At 36.2% G+C, this 14,494-nt stretch overlaps 1 protein-coding gene across 1 annotated transcript in view; it reads right to left on the bottom strand.

Annotated features, from left to right (window-relative positions):
• Positions 1 to 6,003: 6,003 nt before the first annotated feature.
• The window catches only part of tead3a (TEA domain family member 3 a), a 58,491-nt gene continuing 50,000 nt past the window's right edge, over positions 6,004 to 14,494 (bottom strand). Inside the window, 8 exon segments of the mRNA NM_001435891.1 lie at positions 6,004 to 6,587; positions 7,634 to 7,786; positions 8,584 to 8,727; positions 10,373 to 10,546; positions 12,396 to 12,532; positions 13,979 to 14,034; positions 14,109 to 14,152; positions 14,242 to 14,370. Of these exon segments, the coding sequence (NP_001422820.1) occupies positions 6,474 to 6,587; positions 7,634 to 7,786; positions 8,584 to 8,727; positions 10,373 to 10,546; positions 12,396 to 12,532; positions 13,979 to 14,034; positions 14,109 to 14,152; positions 14,242 to 14,370 (951 nt within the window). The 3' untranslated portion in view covers positions 6,004 to 6,473.

The raw sequence follows: 14,494 nt of genomic DNA, 5'->3' as shown, positions 1-14,494 counted from the left end.
AAAAAAACACCCCTGAAATGCTCCCCAGCTTGGAGCATGTTAATTAACTGTTTATTAACTAATTTCTAATTAACGGATTATTATTGTACAGGGAAATGCAGAAAAAAAGAAATTCAAGAATTATATATTTTTTACTAGAATTAATAAAAAAAATGCACTAATAAAATTTTAACAATAATAATAATAATAATAATAATAATAATAATAATAATATTTATAATGAAATATCACCAGTTGGGTACATTTATGTGTATTAATTAGTTAAAATGAGGACATTTTTACAATTTTTTTTTAGGAGAATGAAATTAAGTAAATTAAGTAAATCATTTTAAAATAAGTAACACTCTTTATGCACAAGAATTTGTAATATCATATTATCCTCACATTACATAATTGATTCCTGTTGTTAAATTATTTGTACACAGATTTCAGAAACCCTTGATATTGACAATAGCAAACAGCAAAAGATTTCAAAGATTTGAAGATTTTAGCTTCCAGGGCTCCAATGTCACTTTTTATTGGCAGATACATGAAACACTGTAAATGTCACAACCCTTGTTTAATAATAACCAGGACAAGAATGGTATTGGAACCAACAAAGCAAAAAAATAAAGATGAAAAAAGAACAGACAAGAAAACTTTTCCTTTAACATTCTTAAAATATACACAAAACAATTTGTTAAATTTCAAAATTAATTTCTATTTTGTTCTTTCTCTCACAAAGAAATCCACACTCTCACACACTCACGCAGTAACACATTTTTTTTTTCTTTTAAAATGTCACAGAAGACCTGTAGCACACAATAAGGCAAGACTGGGTTTTGTGGCAGATGCGGTTCACATTTGATTCTTTGGTTAAGATATTACAGATGAATATTTTACAAAAAACAGAAATACGTTTGGCATCTGAACTTCCAAAAGCAGAATGTACAACCAAATAAACAATCATCTTTATTTCAAAACCACACACTTTCCATGATGCATTGCACAAACTTTGTAGTAATGTACCAAAATACCATAAATTCCATAAATTAATAATATGATTGCAATTAAATATCAATGACTATATCCGACACAGTGCCAATGTTGAGTCTTTAAAATGTATGGAAGATGATTGTTGTATGAGGAACGATATTAAGAACGATTCTAAATTACTTTATGAACTATAAAAACACTAAGGGTTTGTTTGCTTTACGACCACTATTTGCTAAAATGTATTATTGAATTAATTACATTTTTATTTCTCAAAATGATCCCTGTTCAGACGAATCTGTGAAAACAACTAAAAATGATATATTATACATCCCGGCCAGTAGGTGGCGATGTCACTTCATAACGAAACACTATGCATCGGCAAACATACGGTCCTGTAGTCCACAAGTTTTGTTTAGTTTGTCAATACTCGCTCAAACAGTACGTCTTGACCAAATACATAATACATATGTGCACTTTTTTTTTTTTTTACAAAATCACATTTTGCGATTTACAGAGGTTTTACAGAAATAATTTTTCAAAAACTTTAAAACCTGTTTACAAAGTTATGCAGATTTAGGCCCCTAAAATGCTGTAGTCTTGTAAATTAATTGCTAAAATGCAACAAACGTTTTACGTTTATACTTAAATATGGTGTGTAAACCAACCCAATCTCACTGGAAAATATAATTATTTTTACGTATTGTTCAGAAAAACTATTAATTCATACGAATTCATAAAATTTCATTAATTTAAAAACATAAGATTTTGAAAAAAAGACATGTCCCTCGCCCCTAAAGGGGTCGCACACCAGATGCACACGCTCAGTGCCGTGACATAGCCCGCAAGACAGTTGGAACAATCGCAATCCAGACGCGCATATTCGAATGTTATTTAATATGTAAATATTCAGATGAATCTCTATGACGCGGCACAAATATGAACAGTGTTCTGAGTCATAGCTAGGTGCCGTGGACAGCCGCCGACTTGCATACTCTTATAGAAATCTACGTTTAGAATTCAAAAATGCATGTTGCTGCGCAGCATGGTGCGGCGCATCAACGAGTAGCGCATCCGGCGTTTGACCCCCTTAATGTCTTTAACTTAGGCGCATTCTGAAAACGTAGCCCTATATAAATTTCTGGAGATAGCGAATTATGTAGTCAGAAGTACATATGGCTGCATTTCATCTTTAAAAGGAATGCTACGTGGTGGTATGATGCCGTTCCTTTTCGCGCTTACCAGTTGACATCTTATCTCCATGTAGACGGCTTTGCTGCGGTTACCAGTTTGTCCAGTTAGCTAACCATGACATAAGTCTCCATAACTTGAGACTTAAAGAGGAGTTGACCTCAACAACGGGCTAATAATGATTCCAGAAACACAAAAACAGAAGCCAAAAACAGCGTAAGAATGTGGTATAATCTGAAAACGTAGTAGAAATCAGGCAAGGGCTTTCCTTTTTTTGGATTGCTATTTAAAACTGTCGGTTAGGTTTAGGGAAGTGGGTGAGCGGGTCAATTGGTGCTTTTGAAAACACTATTGGTTAGGATTAGAAAAGACGGAGGGTTGGTCAGTCGATTGGTTAGTCCAATCCTAACCAATCGACAGCAGCCTCTGGTGGATTTTCGCAAGAATGGCAGACGCGAATTGCACTCGCGAGAGAAATTTGAGATCTCAAAAATCATACACTCTGGTGGATTCGTGAAAACAAAAACTAAAAAAATGTAGCTCCTGCGACATATTTGGCGCTCACCAGAAATGTATATAGCGGTGCGTTTTCAAAATGAGTCTAGCAAACCGTTTTAAAATGTATAAATGCGATACAAATTAATACAAATTAGCCACTGGGTTAAAAAAAAATGGCATGAAATTACGATGTTATAAACACACCAAGAGCAAAACAGAATCAAGACTCAAGCATTCAGAGTGGCAGAAAACTGCAGCATGTATTTACAACAAACAGAACATTATTGCGAATACTAATAAAGTTTTTGCTCTTCATGTGAACAGGTTTTAAAGGGATATTTACCCAAAAGTGAGAATTTTACCATCATTTAATTACTGTACTTCTTCGGAACCTGTTTTAATTTAATTCTTCTGATAAACACAAATAAAACATTCTTCAAAATCTCTTTCTTTGTGTTCAACCGAAGAAAGAAACTCTTAAAGGTTTAAAACCACATGAGGGACAGTAATTTATGAGGGAATTTTCATTTTTGGGAAGAATCCAAGACTTCACTTACTGTATATGCGAAGATTGCAAAAAGTGTTTCTGAATTACTAAAAAAAAAAAAAAAAAAAAAAAACCTGAGAACTTATGGATCGGAATAGCCCAGATCTTATTGCACATTTTGATATGGAATTACAGGGTCATTTCAGTTTGTGCTGTTCATTTTCTTCTTTTAACCAATGGCAAATGTTACCACTCTAAAAAACAAACAAAAAAACTGATATTTTACATAAATATACAATATTTCTTTAAAAAACATATTGTTTTTCTTTTTTTCAGAAAAATACAAGCACCCAGTTTAGTGTATGTTTTTAGTAATTACGTAATTAGCATACAGTTCTTGATTAAAACACTGAAAAAAATCAAACAAAGTGTCACATGCCAAGATAAGATATGTCCCGCTGTAACCTCATTATGCAATGTCAGATTTGTCTCTTGTTTTGTACAGCATTACCTGATATACAGAATTTTCCTGCTCATTTACCAGTATGGCAAAGGCCGACTCAAAAGTAATAAGGCACTCAAAATGAGGGCGGTCGAGTAAAACCATGCATTTGTCGTCTTTCAAAATATTCATTATGGCAAAATGGTTAAAGTCTGCTGTAAAAATGCTCCAAATGCACTTTTGTGTATTCATGTAACAGCAGGAGGTAGAAACAGCTCACACATTAGCACTTATTGAAACATACAAAATTCAAGGCAAATCACCTGTATACACCAATGATGATAACTATAAAGAATAATGATGAAAATAAAGCTTTGATGATTGTTCATATATCTACAAGAATAGTAGACTCCAACACTAAATTATAATTATAATCTCATTGAGGAACAATTTATTTGAAATCAACCATGAAACAGAAATCACTAAGGTAGATGGGGTGGGGCTGGGGGTGGAATTCCGGGAGTTTTCCGGGAGACAGAACAATACGGGAGATGGGTCTGAAAAACGGGAGACTCCCGGGAAAATTGGAAGTGTTGACAGGTATGGCTCTGACATGGACATGAGGGTTATAAATTACTAAAAAACAGCTGCGGGTGAAGTATGTTGATTGCAAGTGCCTGTTTCTCCCACTCAAAAGCTTGACAGGCCTCCTGCGCGTAGCTGCGGATTCTAAGCCACGATTGGTGGGTGGTGGTTTTTGGGTGTGGCTTAGCGAAGGGTCAATTAGAATCCTTTTATAGAAAAAAACATTGATTTTGAATTGTTTTATATGAAATCTCTGACAACATATCAGACTTATTTTACGAAGAGAAAAAATCCTATAACATTTATTCATCATTCATTTTTCTTTCACCTAGTCAACCGCCAACTTTTACAGCATATGTTTTACGCAACTGCTGCCCTTCCAGCCACAACCCAGTACAGGGAAACTGGGAAACCTTATTACTTTTGCTGCGTTCACACCGAATGCGGATTAAGCATCAAGCTTGAGTGATTGACATGTTAAGTCAATGCAATGACGCAAGTAGACATTCTGTGGCACGATTCGCATTTAACGAGTGATTCATGCGAATCGCTCGAGTTGGGAAATCTAAACTTTAGCAGACATTTGTGCCACGTAAACCAATCATGAGCTTGCTCTTGTAGGGGAGTGATTATGACATAGTGTCTGTTGTTAGTGTCCTGAGGGAAAATCCTTCTGCCGACACCAGACAACAGTTTATCAAACTCGGCTCTAGCTGGGTGCACCTCTGAAAGGATCTAGTGAACTCGAACAAATCTACACTGTTTTTCAGTCTTCCTAAAGTACACAAAGCAGAGCTACTGTCTCAATAAAATCCATGTTAGCCATTTAGCAATGAAGCTACATTCACCATGTATACAAAAGCCCTGTCCATGACGCAAATCCGCATTTATTGTAAAGTGAATTTGACGTGTTAATGAAGCAAATTTGATGTGCGAAGGGAGCTAGTAAATCCAAAATGTTTACATGTCTATTTACACGCAAACAGCGCAATTCATTCATGCGTGCCATGCCTGGTGTAAACAAAGCATTAAAAATAAATCTTAAAGCTTACAAATAAACTGATAGCCAATGAGAATCATTTGCAGAAAAATAAAACATCCAAACAGATTTGTTTTAGGGGGAAAAAGACTAATGATAGCCAATGCAAAGTACTTTGTAGAAAATAAAACTCATTCACTCCATTGACACCCAATCTGAAACCGTTTAGAGATTAAAAAACAAACAAACTGAGAGCCAACGTAGACCTTTCAAGGCAAAATAATGTCAATTTAAATCAACATTTTGTGTGTTCTGTTTGGCGCCATCTTGCAACTGAACAACTGAATATAAATATATGAGGGTTAGGTTAGGCTTTATCCAGCCTGCTTTCTTGCCTTCTTTCAACTTTACGTTTAATAAGAGCTAGTAATTACAGCTCAGATTAATATTTTGTGTCTAATTGTGAAGGATAATGTACATGTAGCAAGACGCTTTCACAGAATAAAGCCCTTTAGTCTTATGTTGAAAACCGGCTGGATGTACATTATCCCGTATCTATTACACAGCTGAAATACTTGATTCTGTTTGTTCAGTCATGACATTCCCTTGTATGTAATTCCAAGATAACAACCACTGAATAACGCAGGAGCCAATACAAATCTTAAAATGGCACTTTAAATAATACAAATTTTCATTGTCCGCTTGTGAGGACGATAAGATACAAATCGTTATCTCTACAGCTATCATTCTTGGTGCAAACAGGCCTCCAAAGTGTGTGACATTCATGTAACATCAATCCCAAACTTCTTGTAACTTGCACTTCCCATTAAATCAAACATTCAGTGTCTCTTTCCTACACAAAATCTCCTTTTTATTCTCAAAACCCACAGATCCTCCTCAACACAATCTGAGCCTTGATCTGTCCAAGAGGTAGCAAACATATGCAATCGCCAAGTTCCTGATCAGCAAAAAACTCATATCAACCAGCATTACTTTCCTCAATCACTTTTAAAAAAGACCTTTGTGCCTTCAGAGTTTAGTACCATACATGACAAGGGTCACAATCAAAATGAACCCACCAGACTTTCAACAGCTTTTCATCTCACAAAAAATAATATGTATATATATATATATAAGTACAAAGGAAGAAACAGAATTATCCCTGAAAGTACATCTCCTTTAAGGAACACGACTAAATATACAACACAACCTAGTGCAGAGAATCCCGACATGTGTGTTTTGTCCATGATTGTGTTTCTGAGCTTCAGGTTGTCTAGTTTTCCTCTTTTTTGAGTTTAGTGTTTGGGCACGGCAGTCATTCAGTCCTTGACGAGTCTGTAAACGTGATACTGTGCACCGTGGTCGCTTGTCGACACCTCAAACACAAACGCAATGCAGAGCAAAGTCTCTTGAGTGTCTCGGTTTGTGACGACCTGGGGAAGAGAAAAACATATTCATGAAAGTGCATCAGAAGACTACATTTGAAGTCAGAATTAGCCCTCCTGTGATTTCTTTCTGTGATAAGTGGGAATAGAACACAGCCAGGAAGTATGTTTCTAACTACAGCTCCAGAGGTGTAGTTTCAAGTGCTCAAGTTTGCGACGCAGTAAGCGAATGTTCCTTGGAGCGATGGATTTGGGAAACGGCAAATCAATGAACTATGCTTGTAACGACGGAACTTGTGACCTTAGTTGAAACGCACCCCAGGTTGATCATGTAAAGTGTGGTACTAGATAATGAGGTTAACCCAACTTTTGGTCAAGTAAAAATGTGTTCCAATAAACATGAATAATGCTTTTTACACAATATATAGATTAGTCCATATTTGACCCAATTTTTGGTAACTTTCATTCATTCATTCATTCATTCATTTTCTTGTCGGCTTAGTCCCTTTATTAATCCGGGGTCACCACAGCGGAATGAACCGCCAACTTATCCAGCAAGTTTTTACGCAGCGGATGCCCTTCCAGCCGCAACCCATCTCTGGGAAACACACATACACACACGCTACGAACAATTTAGCCTACCCAATTCACCTGTAGCATGTCTTTGGACTGTGGGGGAAACCGGAGTACCCGGAGGAAACCCACGCGAACGCAGGGAGAACATGCAAACTCCACACAGAAATGCCAACTGAGCCGAGGATCGAACCAGCGACCTAGCGACCTGGCGAACGTGCTACTCACTCCACCACTGCGTCGCCTTTTTGGTAACAGCCACATAGTATTTTTAGAATGTAGATTTCTATTTCAATATACAACAAAATGTTTTATTTTAGATTTACATTTTTACCATTAAATTTATCAGAGGAGAGATCAAGTTTCTGTAAGTCAACTTGAAAATGCAAATAAACATGTGAATTGGAATTATGAGCTACAGGCAGATGCTATTTAACGGATATTGTTATGGTATAATATAATGTATTTCTAACATTTTGTTAGCGTGTTGCTAGTCTTGTTGTCACTTCTCCATCTCTTACCTGCAGTATAGTGAAGTTCTCCAGTACGCTGTTCATCATGTATTTCTCGGGCAGATGCTTGAGTTTATGGATGAAGTTGATCATGTATTCACACATAGGTGAGCGATGGATCCTGTAAACGTACCTCCCACCCTCCACACGCGCATACTCCGTCTAAGGGTCAAAAGGTCAAAATATAGATGCTGATTCAATGAATCCACTAGTTTCAGTACTGACCATCTACAGCAAAACTTCAGAATTGGGAAACTTCCATTGAAAAGAACAGAAACAAATAATTTGAATAAATAATGGTGTTGTAAAGTTAATCCATATATAATTAAAACTAAGTGAGAGGTGTAGTTGATTTAATGTTTTTATGTCTATCAGTGGTGAAAGTAACATCTTTTGCATTTTTATGTGACGTTAGTATCACAAGCACATCTGCAGCCAGAGAGTTCAGTGTCTATGTTCTCTCTGTACTTTCTACAGCACAGTTATATTTAAAGCCTTGGTATTTTGTAAGGTTTTTTTAATATAAGGTTATTTAATATGAATTTTAACAATACTGAAAGATTAACATAATTATTCAAAACAGGAAAAAACAACTTTTATTTAAATTTAAGATTTAATTTGACAAAACTGCATATTCTAACTGAGGAAAAAGATACCTCACGTTTATTCACTCTTAAAATGGCTCAAATCACAGGCAGGCGTACCATAACAGGAGCACATTATTAGTAAATCGTTACTCAGCATTTGAAATTAGACTTGCTCTTTCTAAACCTCTGAAATTTATTTTAGTGTGCTTATTGCGGAACAATTGTGAGGAGATTAATAGCCCTTCATTGTACCCTGTTTGTTTTTTAATCACTGATTGTTTACATTTCAATGGAAGTTGTTCCCATAATTCAAAAGCATCATCATATGTAATAAAAAGGTGCATACGACAAAAGCACAGATGGTGAACTCACCTCTACCTTCTCCACCACTTGCTTGCCAAACGAGCACACTTTAGTGGACACAGTGATGGTCATGTTTTCAGCACTGCTGTACTGACTGCTGACCCCGTAGAAAGAGCCTGCGCCATCCTGAACATTACTACTGTTCAGATCAGCCTGAAACAGATGACAGAAAACCTTAGTTACATACATAAAAAGAGTTTGACAATTTTTTTAGCAACAAAAATGAACAGAAAACGTTTGATTTCATGTGGTCAGTGAAAATTCTACAGTTACATTTTATACAGTTTTAGTTATATAAGTTAACAAACACATAGGGCCCTATCATACACCCAGCGCAGTGTGGCGCAAGGCGCGGCGCAGTAGTCTTTTGGTAGTTTCAGCTTGACGCAAGAGTCGTTTTGAGGCGTTGCGCTACGTTGTTTAAATAGCAAATGCATTAGCGCTCATTTGTGCGCCCATAGGCGTTCTGGTCTAAAAAGGAAGGCGTTCTGAGGCGGACCGCTGGCGCGTTGCTATTTTGAGAAACTATAATAGATTTTTCATTAGACCAAAACTAACCCGGTCTAAACTCCGGCGCAGAGTTGCGCCTCGCTTACACGCTGCTTAATACGCACAAGAGAGCAATAGGCAAAGATCTTTACATATGAAAAAAATTAAATATTAAGGATATATATAGGATATAATAAGAATAGATATAGGATATAAATATAAAGGATTAAAATATTACAAAACATATTATTTTCTAGCCTACATAAATATGAAAAATCACTGCTTTTATGTCTTCTTCATCTCGGGAGGCTTTTTCAGTTAATTCATAACAATTTTCTTTTGTATAATGTTATTATTATTAGCAGTATTATTTATTATATCTATATTTATATTTGTTTTATTAAAAACAAGCTTAGATTTGCCCACCTGTCAGGTTTTACACCACATGGGGCACAGCATGTGTTTTAGGATATAACTCAGGTTTTTGAGCACATTTTGTTATTATTATTCATTAATTCGTTTGCTGGAAATTAGAACTGAATTTAGAAATAGTTTTGAAACAAATATTTGCGCTTAACAAACAAAATTATTTATTTATAGACTAATTGATGTCTGTGCATAAAGGTTTCCCTATCCAAGAGCGAATGTGAAAGTAGATCCATTATCTCTCATTCTCACGCAGTAGATGCTCTGTTTAACAGTTTTCTGTTAAAAAAAAAAGCTGTTAACTGTTTGCTTGTGAAATGCTAATTTTTTCCACTAAGACTTACTTTGCGTCCTTTAAATAGGGAATGCGCTCTTGGCTCTTAAAGGCTCTTAAAGGGAATGGGAGATGAGACTCTAATTGGTTTATTCTCAAAACACACCTATAACTCATTAAGAAAATAACCTCAACCCTTTTAGACCATGCGCCATTGGGCAAAGCAGGTTTTCCCGTCCTTAAATTAGCAAAAACGCGTTCTAACACGCCCTGAAAGCGTTTGCGCCCTGCGTTTTGTGCTCTGCGCATGGACCGTCAAAATAGAGCCCATAATGTTGGATTTCAGTAGCACAACATTGCAAATCTGCACTCAAAAAAAATCACGTTTATTGTTTGTTCGTTCAAACTACTTGTTTAAAATTAGCAGAAACAACACAGTTCTTGAGTTTTTGTGACAACTTAATTGTTTTATGTTCAATTAAATTAAATTAGTAAAAAATAAAACAGTAAGTTTACTTAATTCCTTCATGTTGTCTCAACACAAATTGATTGTGTGAAACCCTGCATATTTTTACTGTGTATGTGTTATAAAGCATTTAATAAACAGACCCAGAATTTGACGAGAAAGAATGCGTTCTGTGGGCCTTTCTCATACAGCTCCTTCAGGCCTCCTTTCTTCTCTGGAAATTTATCGTAGATCTGACGGATGTCCACGGCCTCCAGCAGCGGATCTGTGTATGAGGGGTTTGTCTGGGCGATGTGGACAAACAGGTGCTTGCTGTACTGTGGGGCGACACATCAAGAGGAAACCTTTATTGATCTTGCACACAAAAAATATGTGGAACGTCACGATCCTTAAAACACATAATGTAAGTTTTTTGTCTTGTATACTGTGATGGAAAATGAAAACGACTGAAAATTATTTTTCAGTAACTACAATAAAGCTAAATGTAATATTGGTGTGGCATATTTAAGATTTCTTGCATGCTGAATCTTTTAGAAATGTTAGTTGTAAACTTTTTTTGTGCTACTATTTCAGTCTGTATATATATATATATATATATATATTTAATTTTATTTAATTTTTTCCCAGAGATGGCTTGCGGCTGAAAGGGCATCCGCTGCGTAAAAACATGATGGAGAAGTTGGCGGTTCATTCCTCTGTGGCAACCCCTGATGAGTAAAGGGACGAAAAAAAAGCTGAAAAGAAAATGAATGAATGAATATATATATATATATATATATATATATATATATATATATATATATATATATATATATATATATATATATATATATATATATACAGACTGAAATAGTAGCACAAAAAAAGTTTACAACTAACATTTCTAAAAGATTCAGCATGCAAGAAATATATATATATATGCAAGAAATATATATATATATATATATATATATATATATATATATATATATATATATATATATATATATATATATATAGCTAAGAAGACCCATCACAGATCTCTTTTAAATTAATATTTTCTACAGGATGCTTTACAATAATGTCTATGTGCAAAAAGCAAAAGCAAAATAAAAAAAAAATTGCTTTTGGATTAAAAAAATAATCCAACAAAAAATAAAATGAAGATCACAGTCCAAAAATTAGTGCACCCAAATTAATATGTTGAGGGAAAATATTCAATAAAATGTCAATAAACAGGAAAAAAAAATCTATAGAAACATCAAAAATATATAATATGTTGTAGTTTGTATTTTTACGTTGTTTAATACGTATTAAAGATGTTTGGTAGATATACACTGTTAAGTGACTATAAAGTTTGAATCATTATTAAGAGGTTAAGTGAATTAAAATGGCATCAAATTACCGCAGGTGAATGTTAATTATGACTTGATTAAGCTTGAACTCAAGACTTGGCCTGAGAGTTAGCCTGCCCCGGACCAGGCTTGTTTCCCAGCATAAGTTGCTAGAGTAACTGAGTTTAAACTATCGTAAATTTGATTTATGAAACCAAATCCGCCATTAATAAACCTGACTTATCAAAATAAGCCTGGCTTTTTCTGTAAGCTTGGTTTATGAAACAGGCCCTTGAACTACATTCCATAAGTTCGGTTTAGCTCCAACTCTGATCAAACACAACTAAACCAACTAATTAGGATCTAAAGCTGCCGTCACACTAGAGTTTAATAATGCAAAAGTCTGTCGTGTGGCGCTGCGAAAAGGGGCAGGATTAAACGAGATTATTACACATTAAAAAAAGCGAGGGATTGCTCCATGTTTTACATTTCTGTCTTATGTTTTGATCCTCAATTGGTCTCACGCAGTCAAGTCATGCGATTTTGCAGGTCAGAGTTCACTAAGCTTGAATTTTCCACTGCAGCGACCTGCAAAACTTGTCACATGACCTTGCATTTCCGGTCGGACGCATTTGTGTGCGTATGAATGGAAGTCTAAGGGGAGAAAAGTCCAGTGGGACTGCAGTTTAAAGGAGCACTTGATAATTAATGACAGGTGTGCTTGATTAAAGTTGCAGCTGAACTCTGCAGGAAGGTAGATCTCCAGGAAAAGGGTTATTGGGCACGCCTGATCTAATGTGCTGTTTGCACAGGAAAAACATGTCTTCCATACATGTAACTCTGTTTGACTCACAGTATCAGGATCTCTCTGGACCTCCATGAAGGCGGAGTACTCCAGCATTCGCAATTTTGAGGAGGCGATGGTCCGGTCCTGCCACACAGGCACAGCGGTTGCACTCGGGGGGAGTGGAGCAGGTAACTGCTCATAACCTGGTGAAACAAGCATGCTAGTTTAGATTGAGCTGTGAGTTTCCTTTTATAAATTAACCATGGTTTTACCATAGTAAACATAATTTATGTATAGTAACCACAAAATGAACTATATTTTTACTATGTTTTTTTTTTAAAGTAAAACCACAGTAACACTAAAACAGTTATATTCTACTGTGGTCATGAAGTAAAACCACTGCATAGATATATACATTAGATGTCACCTAGCCTATTGTTGTCTATTGGACGGAATGCGTCAATAGCGCCGCCATCTTGCTACAGGGTAGCGCTCCTTTGAAATGAATGCGGGATCAAGGTACAGTGGAGGACTGTGGCCATCCAAAGCCAGAGATATACACATATACACATATATCTGTGATCGGGAGTTTTCCTGGATGTTAGTATGCAATTTTTTTTTTTCTAATTACGAAAATTATAATTTTACATCACTTTTCTACATTGATGGATGAGTGACCGCACGGGCATTCCTGACAAAAAGCTTGTGTTTGTGTGTACAGAAATGTACTATTCACCCTCCCTGTTAAATTTAATCTAATCATGTCCTGAAACACAGCTCCTCTCCTGCTTTCACTTCTCATACTGACGGAGAGAGCGATTCGTTTGTGAATGAATCCCCCCGAACGACTCTTTCACTAACGTTAGCCGACAATAATACCAGTTTCTGGCACCGCAGCATCTCGTTGTCATATTCTTTTGCATTTATTGCTGATTTTATTCAACAAAACTAGCATAAGCCGAGTGTTTAGTGCGAGTTGGAGCTACTTTGCCATATAGTGAATGCAGTAAGTGACTGTCATCCTCAATAACGTTACCTGATTAGCATAAAAGTTCAGAACATACAAAAACAGAAAAAAAACCTTAATATTACCTATGAAATGTTCTGCCATTGTGCTTTGTTTTCTTTGTTTGCTCGTTACTACACCCGTAGACAGCACTAAAGTCCCATATCTTCACGTAATAACACTGTCTTGACTAATGCGGTTGAATGACATTTGTCCTGGGAGCACTGTACCAATGTGGCGGCGCTATTGACGCATGCTCAGGGTCCCAATGCGATATCTAGTGTATATATCTATGAAACCACTGTAACTACAAAATAAAGCATATACATATACACAATTATAGTTTTACTGCAGCAACACTGTAGTAGTACTATAGTAAAACTGTAGATACCATGTTTTTGGTGCATACCATGGTTCAAAAAACATAACTACAGTCATGGTTCCTACAGTTTTTCTACTAATCCTACTATAGTATTACTGTAGTAAAACCTTGGTATCAAGACCATGTTTTTTTAAAAGCAGAGTATGGTTAGTACTGCCATTGTAACTACAGTTTTACTTTAGTAAAACCATGGTAATTTTAGCAATTCTTACTACATAACAAAGACGAATATGTTGCACTTGGTAAATTGGGGATCTTTACTTGATATGGGTGGAGGCTGAAGGGTAGGGTACGGGCTCGGTGCAAAGGGCTTGATGCTGGAGAGACACAGTGAAACATCAGCATTGCAGGAGTACTGTTCTTAGATCAAATGTGGGTCTGAAATACTCACTCCTGAGAAGGTCCAGGCTGTCCTGGGATGGGGCCGGGCCAAAACTGCACAGAAAAAAATAAAAAAACGAATTTATGTGAGTGCGAAGGTTATGGTGAATGAGTGAACTGGCGAATTGTGAACAGTGACTTACCCGGGCTGGAGGAGGGTATGGGTGCTGAGGAAGAGGAGGAAGCTGACTCTTCATCACACTGGCAGACACGATCTGAGCTGAGGACAGAGCCGCCATGTTCTGAAGAGCTTTGTCTTTTGAAGCCTGATCCTGAGATAAAGTGAGGGAGCATTAGGAGATGGGTTCACTGGGAAAACATTCAAGTTGGCTAAAAGAAGCTTCACATATGTCATAATACACATCTTCTGAGATTAAGTTCTGTGATGATTTTTTT

The sequence above is a fragment of the Danio rerio genome, chromosome 23, assembly GCF_049306965.1.
Source record: "Danio rerio strain Tuebingen ecotype United States chromosome 23, GRCz12tu, whole genome shotgun sequence".
NCBI classification, from domain to species: Eukaryota; Metazoa; Chordata; class Actinopteri; order Cypriniformes; family Danionidae; genus Danio; species Danio rerio.
Note: the sequence above shows the minus strand (reverse complement) of the source record. Positions and strands in the feature narration are given on the sequence as shown.